The sequence below is a fragment of the Nannobrachium achirus genome (assembly GCF_963921795.1).
Source record: "Nannobrachium achirus genome assembly, chromosome: 2".
Taxonomy (NCBI): domain Eukaryota; kingdom Metazoa; phylum Chordata; class Actinopteri; order Myctophiformes; family Myctophidae; genus Nannobrachium; species Nannobrachium achirus.
In genome coordinates, this window is record NC_137811.1 from 10,767,682 (window position 1) to 10,781,653 (window position 13,972).

General features: G+C 41.3%; 1 protein-coding gene across 1 annotated transcript in view; it reads right to left on the bottom strand.

Annotated features, from left to right (window-relative positions):
• Positions 1–8,720: 8,720 nt before the first annotated feature.
• Positions 8,721–13,972, bottom strand: part of LOC308296366 (guanylate-binding protein 2-like) — a gene marked incomplete at both ends in the record, with an annotated part of 58,804 nt that continues 53,552 nt past the window's right edge. Inside the window, 4 exons of the mRNA XM_080739626.1 lie at positions 8,721–8,763; positions 12,437–12,549; positions 12,816–12,997; positions 13,339–13,441. Coding sequence (XP_080595752.1) covers positions 8,721–8,763; positions 12,437–12,549; positions 12,816–12,997; positions 13,339–13,441 — 441 coding nt within the window. The remainder of the gene's footprint in view (positions 8,764–12,436; positions 12,550–12,815; positions 12,998–13,338; positions 13,442–13,972) is intronic.

The window sequence follows — 13,972 nt, forward strand, 5'->3', positions numbered from 1 at the left end:
TGCGTATCTGTCATTTCAGGCAATATAGGAGAACATGCACAGTGATGGGTGGAACGAGCATGCTTAAGGACTGCAAGTACAAATCATGGGTTGAATAGACTGTTAGACTGTTTTTGACTTTGACCTGAGTTACGTGGCTTTATTGTTTAAAGGAGTAGTTCACCCCAAAAATGACTTTTTTTCTATTGATTAGTCATGCCATGGAGACTTGAGTTAAATAATTATTTTTTGTATTGAAACATTCCAGACAAAAAAATTGATTATTGTACACCCCCATTGATTCTGGACGGTAAATTTATTGAAAGCAAATTGTTTTAGGCATGCGACAAAAAACTAAACATATTATTGAACTCAAGTCATTTTGGGGTGAACTACTAATACTTAATTCCTCATTTGATTATCTACTTCATTCGTACTTACTACCTACTTTATGGAGCAGAGCTCCGCTGCTGCTTGGCCTCCTTTTTCTAAATAAATGTGCCAGTGTGGCTTCACCGCTCAATTGTTTCTGAGTGTTGGTTTGGTCTCAGCCCCCACAATATATATTAAGTGCATTACATGGAACTTTTTTTGTTTCTAAACATGACTGTCATGTATGTGCATCAGCCAATGGTTAGTGCCTATGCTGAGTGAAAGAATACGATCACATACAAATGTCAAATACTCAGGTTACATTTACTCGGATTACTTTTAGTAGCCTCCAAAATATGGAAAATCGATAAAATACTGTGGCAATGGCTATTGAATCATTGTTTAATCGAAGGCACTCAGCCTACATGGAACCTTCTTTTTTAACAAACATGACTGACACCAAATGTGTGGCTGTCTAGCGGTTAGAGCATATGCCTTTTATGCAGAAGGTTGGTGGATCAAATCCCGCCTGGGGTTGATATTAGGGGTGCAGGAAAAAATCGATTTGAACTCGAATCGCGTTTTTAACATGGACGATTCAGAATCGGTTTTCTTTTTTCAAAAATCGTTTTTTTTTGCCGTTCCCGAGTGTGCGTTCTCGGCCCCCGTAGTACTAGCCAAGCAGCGCTTCACAACAAGGAAGCAGCATGTACATGCAGGGCTAGCCCGGGCAAGCCTAGTAAGCTACAGAGGGGAGCGTAGCGCCGTTGTTTGTCGTTGCCCTGCTAAAATATGGGGGATGAAGAAAAGGAAATACAGCCGCCTCCGCGGTCTTTGAAAGCAACCATTTGGAAATTCTTTGGCTTTTACCGTCAACCCGGCCCGGGTAAGAAAGGGCTTGACATGACATTTACGATTTGCAGACAGTGCAATGGTAAAGTAAAGTATTTCGGTAATACTTCAAATGCCCGTGCTCACCTCGAAAGACATCACCCGGAGTTGTTGATAGAATTGGATAATGCAGTGAAGCCAACGACAACACAACCAGCAGCTGATCAGCCCACACTCCACCACTTTGAAACTTTACCACCCGGTTCTGAACGGGCAAAGAAGTTATCAAAATCCATCGCTTGTTTCATTGGAAAAGACCAGCGACCATACAGCGCAGTCGACGGAGACGGCTTCCAATTCATGCTCAATACTTTTGAGCCAAGGTATGTCATACCCTCACGTACATACTTCACGGATACTGCTGTGCCTGAAGTGTACAGAGATACAAAGCTAAAGGTCTGGGAAGCCTTGCAAGAAGCCATCAGAGTAGCGCTTAGTTGTGACCACTGGACGTCGAGGGCAACAGAATCATACGTTACATTCACTGCGCACTACATCAACAACGAATGGAAGCTCGTGTCTGTAGTCCTGTTAACTAGGGTGACGCATGAAAGCCACACTGGTGTAAACATTCATGCAAGCTTTATCTCGGTCGCAGAAGAATGGAACCTGACGCTCGATGACTTGGTGATTGTTACCGACAACGCATCTAACATGCTTGCTGCTGTTCGGCTTGAGGAGAACCTCACGCACGTATGTTGTTTTGCACATACACTCAACCTCGCAGCCAAGCGAGCCCTGAAGCTCCCTACAGTGGAACGGGTGCTAGGGAGGATTAGGCGAATCACTGGATACTTCCATAGGAGCGCCCCTGCATCTGATGCCCTGAAAGCGAGTCAGAAGGCTCTTGGTTTGGAAGATCACAAGCTGCAAACCGATGTCCAGACCAGATGGAATAGCGCATACGAAATGGTCGAACGGTTTCTGGAACAGCAGCCTGCCATATGTGCCGCTCTCGCCAATCCAGCAGTGCGAAAAAATAACACAGCCGACACCTGCACACTAAGTGACGCAGAAATAAAGCATGCTGAAGAAATAACCATGACACTCAGGCCAATGAGAGACGCCACCAACATCATGTCAGAGGATTCATCACCTACACTGTCAATCATCGCTCCATTACTTAACCAGCTTCTTCAAGACACAGAAGATGACCCTGCTGGTGATGACTCCACACTTGTCCGGGACATGAAACGGGCGATGCATGAGGACTTGGCCGCGAGATACAGCAGTGTGAAGACCCAAAACCTTCTCCACAAGGCCTCTACACTCGACCCCAGGTTTAAAGCACTGCCCTTCTTTGATAGAGAACAACAGCTGGTCATCCATGCAGATGTGATAAAAGAGGCAGCACTTCAGGTAAAATTAAATTAACCTACAATTTTTAATACCCTTTAAAAACATATACCCTCTTCCCTGTTCTATATGTGACCACAACAGTATATTATATTTATAATGTGAAATAAATATGCAATTTCATTTTCATGCCTATCTAGTACTATGTACCATTTCATTTATTTTACATAGCATATTTCATCAAACAGTTCTTTAATCTTTACACAAAACAAGTGTAAAGAAACACATTGATAAGAAACGTGAAACGTTTTTTAAAGCCTTAAGAAAATATAACATAATAGAGCAAATAGAACAAAACAGACAAATAACAATAATCTTAGGGACCATGTTACAAAACTTTTTTTCTTTTCTTTTTTCCCTGCAGGACCAGGAGAGGCCTGGGGACAGAGGGGAGGCTGTCAGCAGTCCTGTGGAGCCAGGGTCAAGCGCAGAAGAAGGCCCTGCCCCTAAAAGGAGAACAACATCTACTGCTTTGGTGAATCTGCTGGGCAAGACGTTCACTGAGGTCAGAGTTGTGCACAAATCAGCCAGCACCAGGGCTGAGGAGGAGCTGGAAAAGTATTTGGCTGCACCTGCACTTTCTCTCACAGACCCCAAGACCAAGAAACCCTCAAACCCCCTTCACTGGTGGAAGGACAATGAGAGAGATTTCCCCCTACTATCCAGATTAGCTAAACGTTATCTATGCATCCCTGGCACAAGTGTTGCAGCAGAGAGGGTATTCTCCACCGCTGGAGATATAGTGACAGCTCAGAGGAGCTGTCTTTCTTCAGAACATGTAGATCAGCTTATTTTCCTGCACAAGAACCTTGAGCTTCCTACCAAAAAAAAAAAAGAGAACTAACAGACTAGAATTTGTAAAGTGTTCTTTTGCATGCTCTCAGAAATATAAAGGCAATGCCTATTTCTTTATAGAGTCTGCCTATAAACCTTTTGTTTTGTACTTGTTAGTTGTTACACAAAGAGCCTTTATTTAATCTGTGAAGTGGAAGTTCTGGCAGCTAACCTAAGCCTACCAATGTTATAATGTAACAGCACTTATTTTTTGGAAATAATTTCATTTATTTGTAATGTTTGTGATCTGTTAAAACAAGAAGAGAGAAATAACAGTATTTGTAATTTGTTCTCAGAAATATAAAGGCAGCTAGCCTAAGCCTCTTTCTTGTACAAAGCAAATAAGCACTGTGTTCTTTTTACATAACGAACAGTATTTTTGTATAATTTAAGTTTTGAGATGTGGCACGTTTTGGCAGCTAGCCTAAGCCTACCAATTTTATTTATTTTACAGAAGTTTTATTACTTAAATGTAACAATGTTCCGGTAACTGTGACCGAAGAAGTAGCTTGAGTGTCAGACTCAGAAGATATGTTGTGTTGGTACAAGTTAAAAGAATGTGTGTGTGCAAGCATGAATAAATCAGACATGTTGTCTTGGATTTACCTTTGTGTGTTTACATTATTGCAATAAGTTGATAACACCTTTACAATTATAAAAGCTACATAAATGTACTCTGCTTTCATGCCAGCAGACTGGAGTAGATCCTGATATTCTATTATTTGAATCGAGAATCGTTTTAAATCGAGAATCGTTTTTAAATCGAAAAATAATCGTTTTTGAATTCGAATCGTTTGGATTTGAAAGAATCGAAATAAATCGTGAATCGTGAACCCAAGAATCGATTCTGAATCGAATCGTGAGATACCCAAAGATTCGCAGCCCTAGTTGATATAAGCATAAAACAATAACATTTGTTAGACTTGTACAGTTTGGGTCCTTATGGAGCCTTTCCAAAAATGCCCCTCCTTGACGCATATTTTTATATCTGCCATTACTAAAGATATTTTGCATCATAACTCCTGAACCAAGCATTATAAATAATACAAACTATGTGATGTCTACATCTACTGTATGTTGTGATGTCCAAGGATTACAATGATATCATGTACCAGCTCAGTGGACTAGTGGTTTGAGTGTCTGCCCTGAGACGGGGAGATCGGGGTTCAAACCCCAGTCGGTTCATACCAAAGACTCTAAAAAATGGGACCCAGTGCCTCCCTGCTTGGCACTCAGCATCAAGGGTTGGATGTGGGCTAAGTCCCTGCGACATGCTAGCGTCATGTCAAGGGGGTGTACTTGTACATCAAGCTGCCTCACGCTACAGAAACAGGAGATAGGCTCCTGCCCTATGAGCCTCATGGCTCGGCCGAGTCATGGGCCTCATGGCTAGGCAAGGCTTACTATGTACAGCATCATAAACTGTCCATGTGAATAGTATCACACACTATTTTATGTCTGTTGCATATAGGCCTACAGTCTTTTGCATACATGTTGTGTAGAGGCCAATTTGTGCTTTTACCTATAACCACCGATTAGTGTAAAACTTTGTTGCACACTTCCCAGAGGCAGGAAGGAAGGAAAAACCTGTGCCCTGCATTTTTCACATCTGCCATTTATAGCGCCACCAGAAGGCCGACTTACAGTATGTAAAACACATTCTTCGATATTACTCCTTCAGATTTTATCCGAAAATCACACAAATCAGTACACAGTATCTCTACAGTGATGTAATCATGACGGATTTGTCAGATATCATATTCTATCTAATTGGCTAACATTGAATTGAAAGGTTTGCAGGAATGCTCCTATTTGAACAAAATGTCTCAAACACAGCCTGCTATGTGTGTGAGATTTTGCACACACATTCCCACTAGGCCAAGGAACAGATGCCACCCTTCTCACATTGGCCTGTTATAGCGCCACCAGCGGGTCAATTTTTGCAAAACATACACATGCAGCGTCCGATTGCCGTGAAAGGCCCAAGAACATGTGGTACCCTTTTCACTTTGGCCTATTATAGAGTCACCACTAGGCAAAAAAAAACCTACCTGACCTGCCGGAGTCCTGTTCGGAAGAACACTGCTTCTAGTTTTTCTTTGATGTCTTCTTTGCTTTCCCTTGATGCCTTTTTGCTTTCCTGCTTTTTATGCCTTGGCCACTTTATCGCTGCTTGCAGCTATATTTATTATTATTATTATTATTATTTACATCAGTCATTAAGGTGGTACTTCAAGAGACAGATATTTACAGAGGTGGTACTTGGTGTAAAAAGTATGAGAACCACTGTCCTAAACACTATTATATCATAGATATACAGACACAGAGAGAGAGAGAGATAGAGACACACAGGCTCCTACAAATTCACGCCCCCATTTTCTGCCAATTCCGCCTGGTAGGCAAAGCTATTCTTACTGTTTGCCTATATACTGTTGAATAAATACTTTCAAATCCATTTGGGAATGAATAAACACAATACATAGATTAACTCTTACACCTCAAAGTAACACTGTATCTTGAAAATAATCGCTCATCCCTCTTTAAAATTAAAGATAACACAAAATAATTTAGTTTTTTGGCTTTTCCACACGTACGCTGTACACGTACGCCAAACAAATCGACACATACGTCGCACTGGGCAGGTCCGCCTTCCCCACTGGGTCTGAGTCTCGCCGTTTTATCCGTGCTCTTTTGGACTTCCTCATGTGGATGTCCCTACAGTAGCTTCCTTGGCCTTCTGTGAGCCAAGCCTGCAAGACCCCAGGCAAACCCCAAATGACTGGGGCACCCGGCGATTCTCACGAGACTGCAACCGACACCTTGGGTCCTTCTGAGAGCAGTGGGTGAGACTCGGGTGTCTATGGGTGACCCGCCATACCACACAACAGTGGACATCCTCAGGGTTTTCCTCCCGCCCACGGTTTTATTTATTTGAAATTTTCTTTAGAGGATCAACCATTGAGTTGCAGCAACTCGTTTTCGAGGTTTTCCTTAAGCACAACAAACAACAACAACAACAATAAACAACACAGAATAACAAAACAAAACATACATATAAGGCTCCTCCAACATGTCAACCCCCACTACACCCCCCACTCCAACAGTATACTAGTATCCTTAGTGATAAAGATGAATAAAAATGATATACAAATGAAAACATAAAATAAAAAATAACCACACTTTGCAGATGCACAGATCATACAAATAACAGATCAGCATGAAAAATAAATACAAATAATTTAGTTAAGCATAATTACAATCAAAAACAAGAGCAGCTAGTTGTAAGATGGGCCCATAGAGAAGATTTGAATGCATTAAAATTTGAAATTGCTCTAAGGGACAAAGGCAGGATATTAAAGTCAGCTGGTGCTTTAAACTTAAAGGCACGTCTCCCAGTTTCTGAGTTCATAATGGGCACTATGAAGAAAAGATGCTGTGTATGTCTTAGGGAATATGATGATGTGAATGGCTGTAAGTACTGTTTTAAGTATGATGGAAAAATGAAATAAAAACATTTGAAAACAAAAAGTAACCAATGAAATTTTCTCCTAGCCTGGGGTGATAACCAGTTCAGTGATTCGTACATAACACAATGATGAGTAAGATAAGGACATCTCAAAACAAATCTACAAATACTATTATAAGCCACAGTTAATGGATGGAGATGCGTTTCAGAGGTGTTCTGGTAAATGACATCACCATAGTCCAGTATTGGAAATAACAGCTGCTGGGCAATTTGTTTTCTTATTTTAAAGCTAAAACAATTGATTGATCTATACATAACTTTGAGACTAATATTTTATAGTTTATTTTAGTTCGAATGGATTCAATGTGAGGCTTAAAAGAAAGCTCAGAATCCAGCCAGAGTCCCAGGTACTTGAAAGACTCAACCAATTTAAGGGGAGACTGATCAGAAAAATAAATGGACAAATCAGTGGATAAATGATTGAGGTTGTATCTAGTGCCAAACAGCATGCTACAGGACTTCTGTTTATTCAGTATGAGATTGTTATTTGATAACCAATCCTGGACCAGGGAAAATTCAGACTGCAGATTTCTTTGTATCTGAGCTACATCAGAGTGAGATGAGTGAATGACCGTGTCATCTGCAAATAGATGCATGGAACAAATTGACATTATTTTGGGGAGATCATTAATAAAAATTGTGAAAAGCAAAGGACCTAATACGGAACCTTGGGGCACCCCCTTTTCGACCACTAGAAATTCAGACTGAACTTGATTTAGAGAAACACATTGACGACGGTTATGTAGATAGCTGTTAAACCAAAATAAAGCTTGTCGAGAAACACCAATTGCATGTAATTTATGAAGGAGTAAATAATGATCCACCAAATCAAAAGCCTTGGTTAGGTCAATAAAAATAGCACCTGTTAATTGTCCGAGAACACATCATTGGTAAATTTTGTGAGTCCGACTGTCAACCTCCTCCTGCCCCCAGTGCATCCTGACCGCGTCGCGCTGCCCGGGCAGGGGCCGGCCCTCGTACAGCGGGTGTGAGGGGTTGGCGACAATGTCGGCTACCCACCAGACCTGTCTTGAAACACAGACCAAGGAGTCTAACGCGTTTGTGAGTCGTAGGGCTCAATCGAAACCCCGTGGCACAATGAAAGTGAAGGATGACCCGGGCTATCCCAGGTGGGATCGTTCCCACTCCACTCGATACGACCCGAAAGATGGTGAACTATGGCTGGGCTGGGCAAAGCCAGAGGAAAATTTGGTGGAATCCTGATGTGCAACTCGGTCACCCGACCTGAGTATAGGGTCAAAAGATGAATCTAACTCTCGAGCGATTCGCTCATCAAACCCCATTAAAGGTGTCGGTTGATATAAACAGCAGGACCGTAGCCATGGAAGTTGAAAACGGCTAAGGAGTGTGTAACAACTCACCTATCGAATCAACTAGCCCTGAAAATGGATGGCGCTGGAGCGATGGGGCCATACCCGGCCATCGTAGGCCGGGTGGAGTGTGGAGATCTTGGTGGTAGTAGCATGTTCAAAGGGTTGCATGTGAACCCTAGGCTACCACTCGCCATACTGATGCACAACCTGTCGTGCCAATAGGGCTGAGTCAGATTGGCAGGGCTGTTGTATGTCTTGACTATACTAACTATGGGGTCTTACAATCACCCCTCCCGACCCCCCCAAAGTGTAAAGTGTGTCCTCGCTAACCCGCTAATCTACAACCCTCTAACCCTCACGCACCGACCGTGGCACACAACGTCCCTCACGACCCTCACGCAAGGATATCATGGTCCTCCTCCTGCCGACTACGCCAGGTTGTAGTTCTCACTCGCCAGACCGACATGCAACCTGTAGTGCCAACAGGCACGTGAAGAGTGGGGGGGTGGGCTTTGAGTGCTTGGGCACCTGCCCTTTTGCCTCAAAGTGCACTTTTTGATACTAAAAACCTTTTTGATACTAAGTTATATGTACTACTAGCTACATTTCTGGTGTATAATGGCACGAGGGACCCCCACAAAAAGACCACCCCCAAAATCGACACATGCAGAAGCACCCTTTTGTGAGGTCTGAGCACCTGACCACTCAGTGCTCTCTGCACTGCCCTGCATGCCACTACCTATTTGGCTGAGCCTGATTGGCGGGGCTGTTGTGTGCTGGGTCTTGGCTTACTATGGGGGCTACACTTGCACTCAACCAGGAGCCATAATGCATTATGTAAATGTACTTTATTATATTAGAACTTTACAACATCTACCAGGTGAATCATGGTCCTCTCTTTAAGATTTATTTAATCTTTTGTGAAAAAATGGGGGGAAAAGTGGGAAAAACACATGTCCGATTTAGTTTTTTGGGTGGGGTGGGGTGTTTATTTCATGCAAAGTACCAACTCCCAATACAAAATATCTCCCAAATGACCCAATGCACCATCCCTGAAATGGGCGTAATCATTTTCAAAAGTTTTCATTTTTAGGTCATTTATCCTCCCACCCTATCCTTACCAGTCTTTTACAGTGTGTCAAAATGCAGACTATGTTTTATGGAGTGCACACGCACGCACGCACGCACGCACGCACGCACACACACACACACACACACACACACACACACACACACACACACACACACACACTTAGTAGCTAGAAGCATGAATAGATGGAGTTGGGAATGGATAAATGGAGAGACGGTGGCAAGGCAAGGTCATTTTATTGGTAGGCCTACTAGGTTTTCAGACCTTCAAATCAAATCCTATATTTCGCTGATCAGAGCAATGGTCACTGAGATGGACATTTGAAATATTAGACACTGCTGTAAAGCTGATGTGTGCAATCTTTTTTTTTCTTTTTTTTTGTGACAATTGTGCCTAGTCTGTTGAGGATTGGATCAGTGGTGTGCCTGAAGCCTCCGGGCAACGCTAGTTGCGTTTCCATGAAGCCTGTTAATGCGCATTAAGGGTTTTGCGCAAAAATCTTTTTATGGGAACATTTCAAAATTCGAATAAACTTTCATTGAATGGGGTCAGCCAATAAATGCGAATACATGATGACGTTCTGGTCCATCGTGTTAGCAAAAGCCCACAAAACAAACCGTCTGTGTGTAAATTCCTTTCCATTTCTGATAATTCACTTCCTATTTTTGAATACGTTTATGGAATCGCCACCATGTAGTCATAGTTGGGCAAAAATACATAAAAGAAGTTTTCTGATACAAATAAAAAAATACTATGTGAAATACTGACAGACTACAGAATCCTGTTCAGTTACCAAGAACTGGCCATGTGTGTGTGTGTGTGTGTGTGTGTGTGTGTGTGTGTGTGTGTGTGTGTGTGTGCGTGTGTGCGTGTGTGCGTGCGTGCGTGCGTGTGTGTATTACTACTTTATATGTATTTTCTCCCATCTCTGCATGTAGTGTTGTGAAAGCAGTTCCTGGAAGCTGACAGACACTTGTCACCCTGGCATAGGCTCAATTAGCAGTTCGCTGTGATCTTCTGGTCAACCACAAAATATAACCTTAACCAGCTACCCTTCTGCCATCTCGCTGTTTGACTGAGCTGCAAATACACACAGATGCACCGTTTCCACAATGCATCTTTATTTGTTGCAACAAAAGGAACAGGGAAATACTGTAGATGTTTTTTTAAGTAACTGATTGTTTATTTGAAAACAGAAATAAGTAACTGATTACTTTTACAATAACAAAACCAAAACTTTCTTACTTGTTAGGCCTACCCCAAAAAGGCTACTGAATAACAAAGTAACGCTTTACTCCCAACACTGGCAGAAAAAAGAAAGAAAAAACTAAACTGGAGAAACATTCATCCTTTAGAGATTTGAAGAAATTGACAAAGTAAAACTAAAAACTAAAAATATATACTCCATGGTTTTATTGTAAGGAGTTTAGTATAGGTGATTTATCCAATTAATTAAAGGTAGGGTGAGTGATTTAATTTAATTCAAATAATAACAAAATGGTATAGTACTAGTAACTGTGAGGAGAAAAAAAGCAAACTGTTGGGTGACAAGTTTTCCTCCAATCAGGATAGAGTGGGGCCTTCCTCCAATCATGGTTGAGTGGGGACAGGCCTTCCGCACACCAAGGCCTGCCCCCACTTGATCATGATAGGAAGAAACTGAAACTTAAAGGGGAAACCACCAATTTTCAATATTGAACTACCTTAGAGGAGTTGTGCGGAAACACATCAAACTTGTCACCCACATCATACTGGTGTGGATCATACCGTACTGAAATACAACCCCCAAAATCAATCCTCCAGTTCTAGGCAACACAGAAGGGGGGGAACTTTTTTTTTTTTTTTATTTCCACACGTATATTAATGACAGTTCAATATTGAAAATGGGTGGTTTTCCCCTTTAAGTGAAATCACTTACCCTACCTTTAGAAATAACTAAATGCAAAAAAGATATATACATGCAATTTGCCATCTTCAATATAGTAAAAACACATAGGGCCAATTGCACCAAGAGGGATTAAAAACATCTTAGTTTAGTAGTCGGGGGATATCTTAAAAAAGTCCTGGAATAAATTCCTTACCAAAAACTATCTTCACCAATGTGTTTGTAAAGGTGTCTAGTAACACATCCCACAAAGACTGACATTCAGTTTCCCTAGGAGAATCCGTGACAGCTGCAGAGAGTTGGGGTCCCATTAACTTAACCCTAACCCTAACATACAGGATAAAACACACCAAAATAATTATGCTTTAAAGGGGTATTTCACTTTCAAAAAACTTTTGGTCATTGTATCGTCTAATCAGGCTTTTATGAACACCCTGAACAGTTTTTAATTTGCTTGATTCAATATTTAGATATTTGATGTAAATGTTACCAGGCCCTCCAGGCCCAGGGCCTCTCCCCACACACACACATTGTAACTTCAAACTTCATTTTAACCATGATAGATTCATTAAAAACACCCATTATTTTTTCTGGTGACTCATACTAACCTCCTAATATGTGAGCAGGCCGTGTTTTTTCAATAACTTTTTTCATTTATTTTTAATAATTATTTTTGATAATTCATTTTTTCCATTTTCCCAAATAATTATTAAAAATACATGAAAACAGTTATGGATAAAACACGGCCTGCTCATGTATTAGGAGGGTAATATGAGTCACCAGAAAAAATAATGTGTGTTTTTAATGAATCTATAATGGTTAAAATGAAGTTTGAAGTTACAATGGGTGTGTGTGGGGAGAGGAACCCTTCCACTGTTACCACTGTGGCCCTGTTGAAAGTGGAATATCCCTTTAAGTAGAATGTGAGGGGTCAAACTAGGGTTTTTTCATAATTCTGAATCCATTGCAAGCATTTGTTTTGCACACAAAACATTCCTTGGGGTGAAGGGGCTCCCACAAATCTGTGAAAAGTGATGACTAAACCATAGTGTAAACCATAGTGTCCCCCATCAAATCAAACTAAAATTATGAATTTCAGTGAAGTATTGACATCACATCACCAGTTCCAAGGGAATATTTTTTGAACACCATCCCAGAGCTTTTCGTACCACGCTTTCTGCTGCCGTTGCTCTACCTGCCTCTGTCTCCTGAGAGCCTCCTCCTGTTCTTCCAACCGACGTTTCTCTTCCATATCAGCTCTTTCCTTTTGTCTCTTAATGGCCTGAAAGAACACATGAGCAGACACATTACACGACAACATATACATCAAATCAAATCCATAAGCAAGGCAAATAATCATGTACGTACATTGAATGTATGTGATGTGTGTGATTGGTGATTGCTCTGTGCTTAAAGACATTGAGCGACTTTTCGATCCTTAAGGATCGTCTTCAGGTTTAAAGAATGAAATTAATCTAGTGGAGATCCAAGATTCCTTCTCTATTTCCCCCATACATACACTATTCATATAATATTCAATTCACTCACAGCCTTCAGCTTCTCGTGCTCTGCTTTGGCTTTCATCTCCTCTCGCTTCTGCTTCTCCTGGAGCTGTCTCATATTTTCCTCTTGGGTTCTCTTCCGATCAGCCATCTCCCTCTCCAGTACCCTCTTTTGCTCCTCCATTTCCAGTCTCTCCCTCTCAGACTTCTCCCATTTCGCCTTCTCCTCTGTAAGACATCAGTAAGAGGGAACCATACAAAAGACATAATTACAGACAGCAAACAGGAGCGCAGAGCACCTATGTCCCATCAACCCTATGTTCCCTTTAAAAAATTATCGATTGTTTTATTTATCATTGTTTACTGGCAATTTGATACCATCGCGGACATTCATTTTCGGTTAGATTAGAAGGTGTTAATGAAAGGGACTTCCCCTCCTTTCCTCCTATGTACATATTGTCATCTGAGTCCTTGCTTTTAAATACCTTATTTTGGTATTTGTAAAGCACAATTGACTAGGAAATGTAAAGCTTGATTGATTTACTGACTGACTCTTTAATATATTTTACCTTCTGCTTTCCGCTGTGCCTCAGAGAGGTGTTTATCTGTTGCCAGTAAGGCCTTGCCGACTATCGCCTTCTCATCCCGGTATTTCTTCAGCACCTCCTCAGCCTGTTGTCATGCACGTACGCACGCACGCACGCACGCACGCACGCACGCACGCACGCACGCACGCACGCACACACACACACACACACACACACACACACACACACACACACACACACACACACACACACACACACACACAAAGCAACTACAATTATGTCTGCATGCCATTTGATTTAAAGGTTCCTCATCAACTTGAAATGATCAAGAATCAAAAATGCAGCTAGAAAGCATTCATGATCTATGTTTTGCAGACTTGCAATAAAACATAAATCATCAGAACATGTAACATTATTATTATTATTATTCATGTTTGAAACTCTGTGACTACTTTTGTTGTTGACTCTAGTTTGATGATGCTATAAGGACACATTCAAGTATCTGACCATGTATAAAGTCACCGTTCCGACTTTGATGAGGCAATATTGTTGTTGTTCTAAAATCATGTTTTATTTTTCCTGAAAAGTAAATATGTTTGGCTGGTTTTTGCCCGACTGCAGAGATATATAATACAACGTATAAGCCTAGATTATT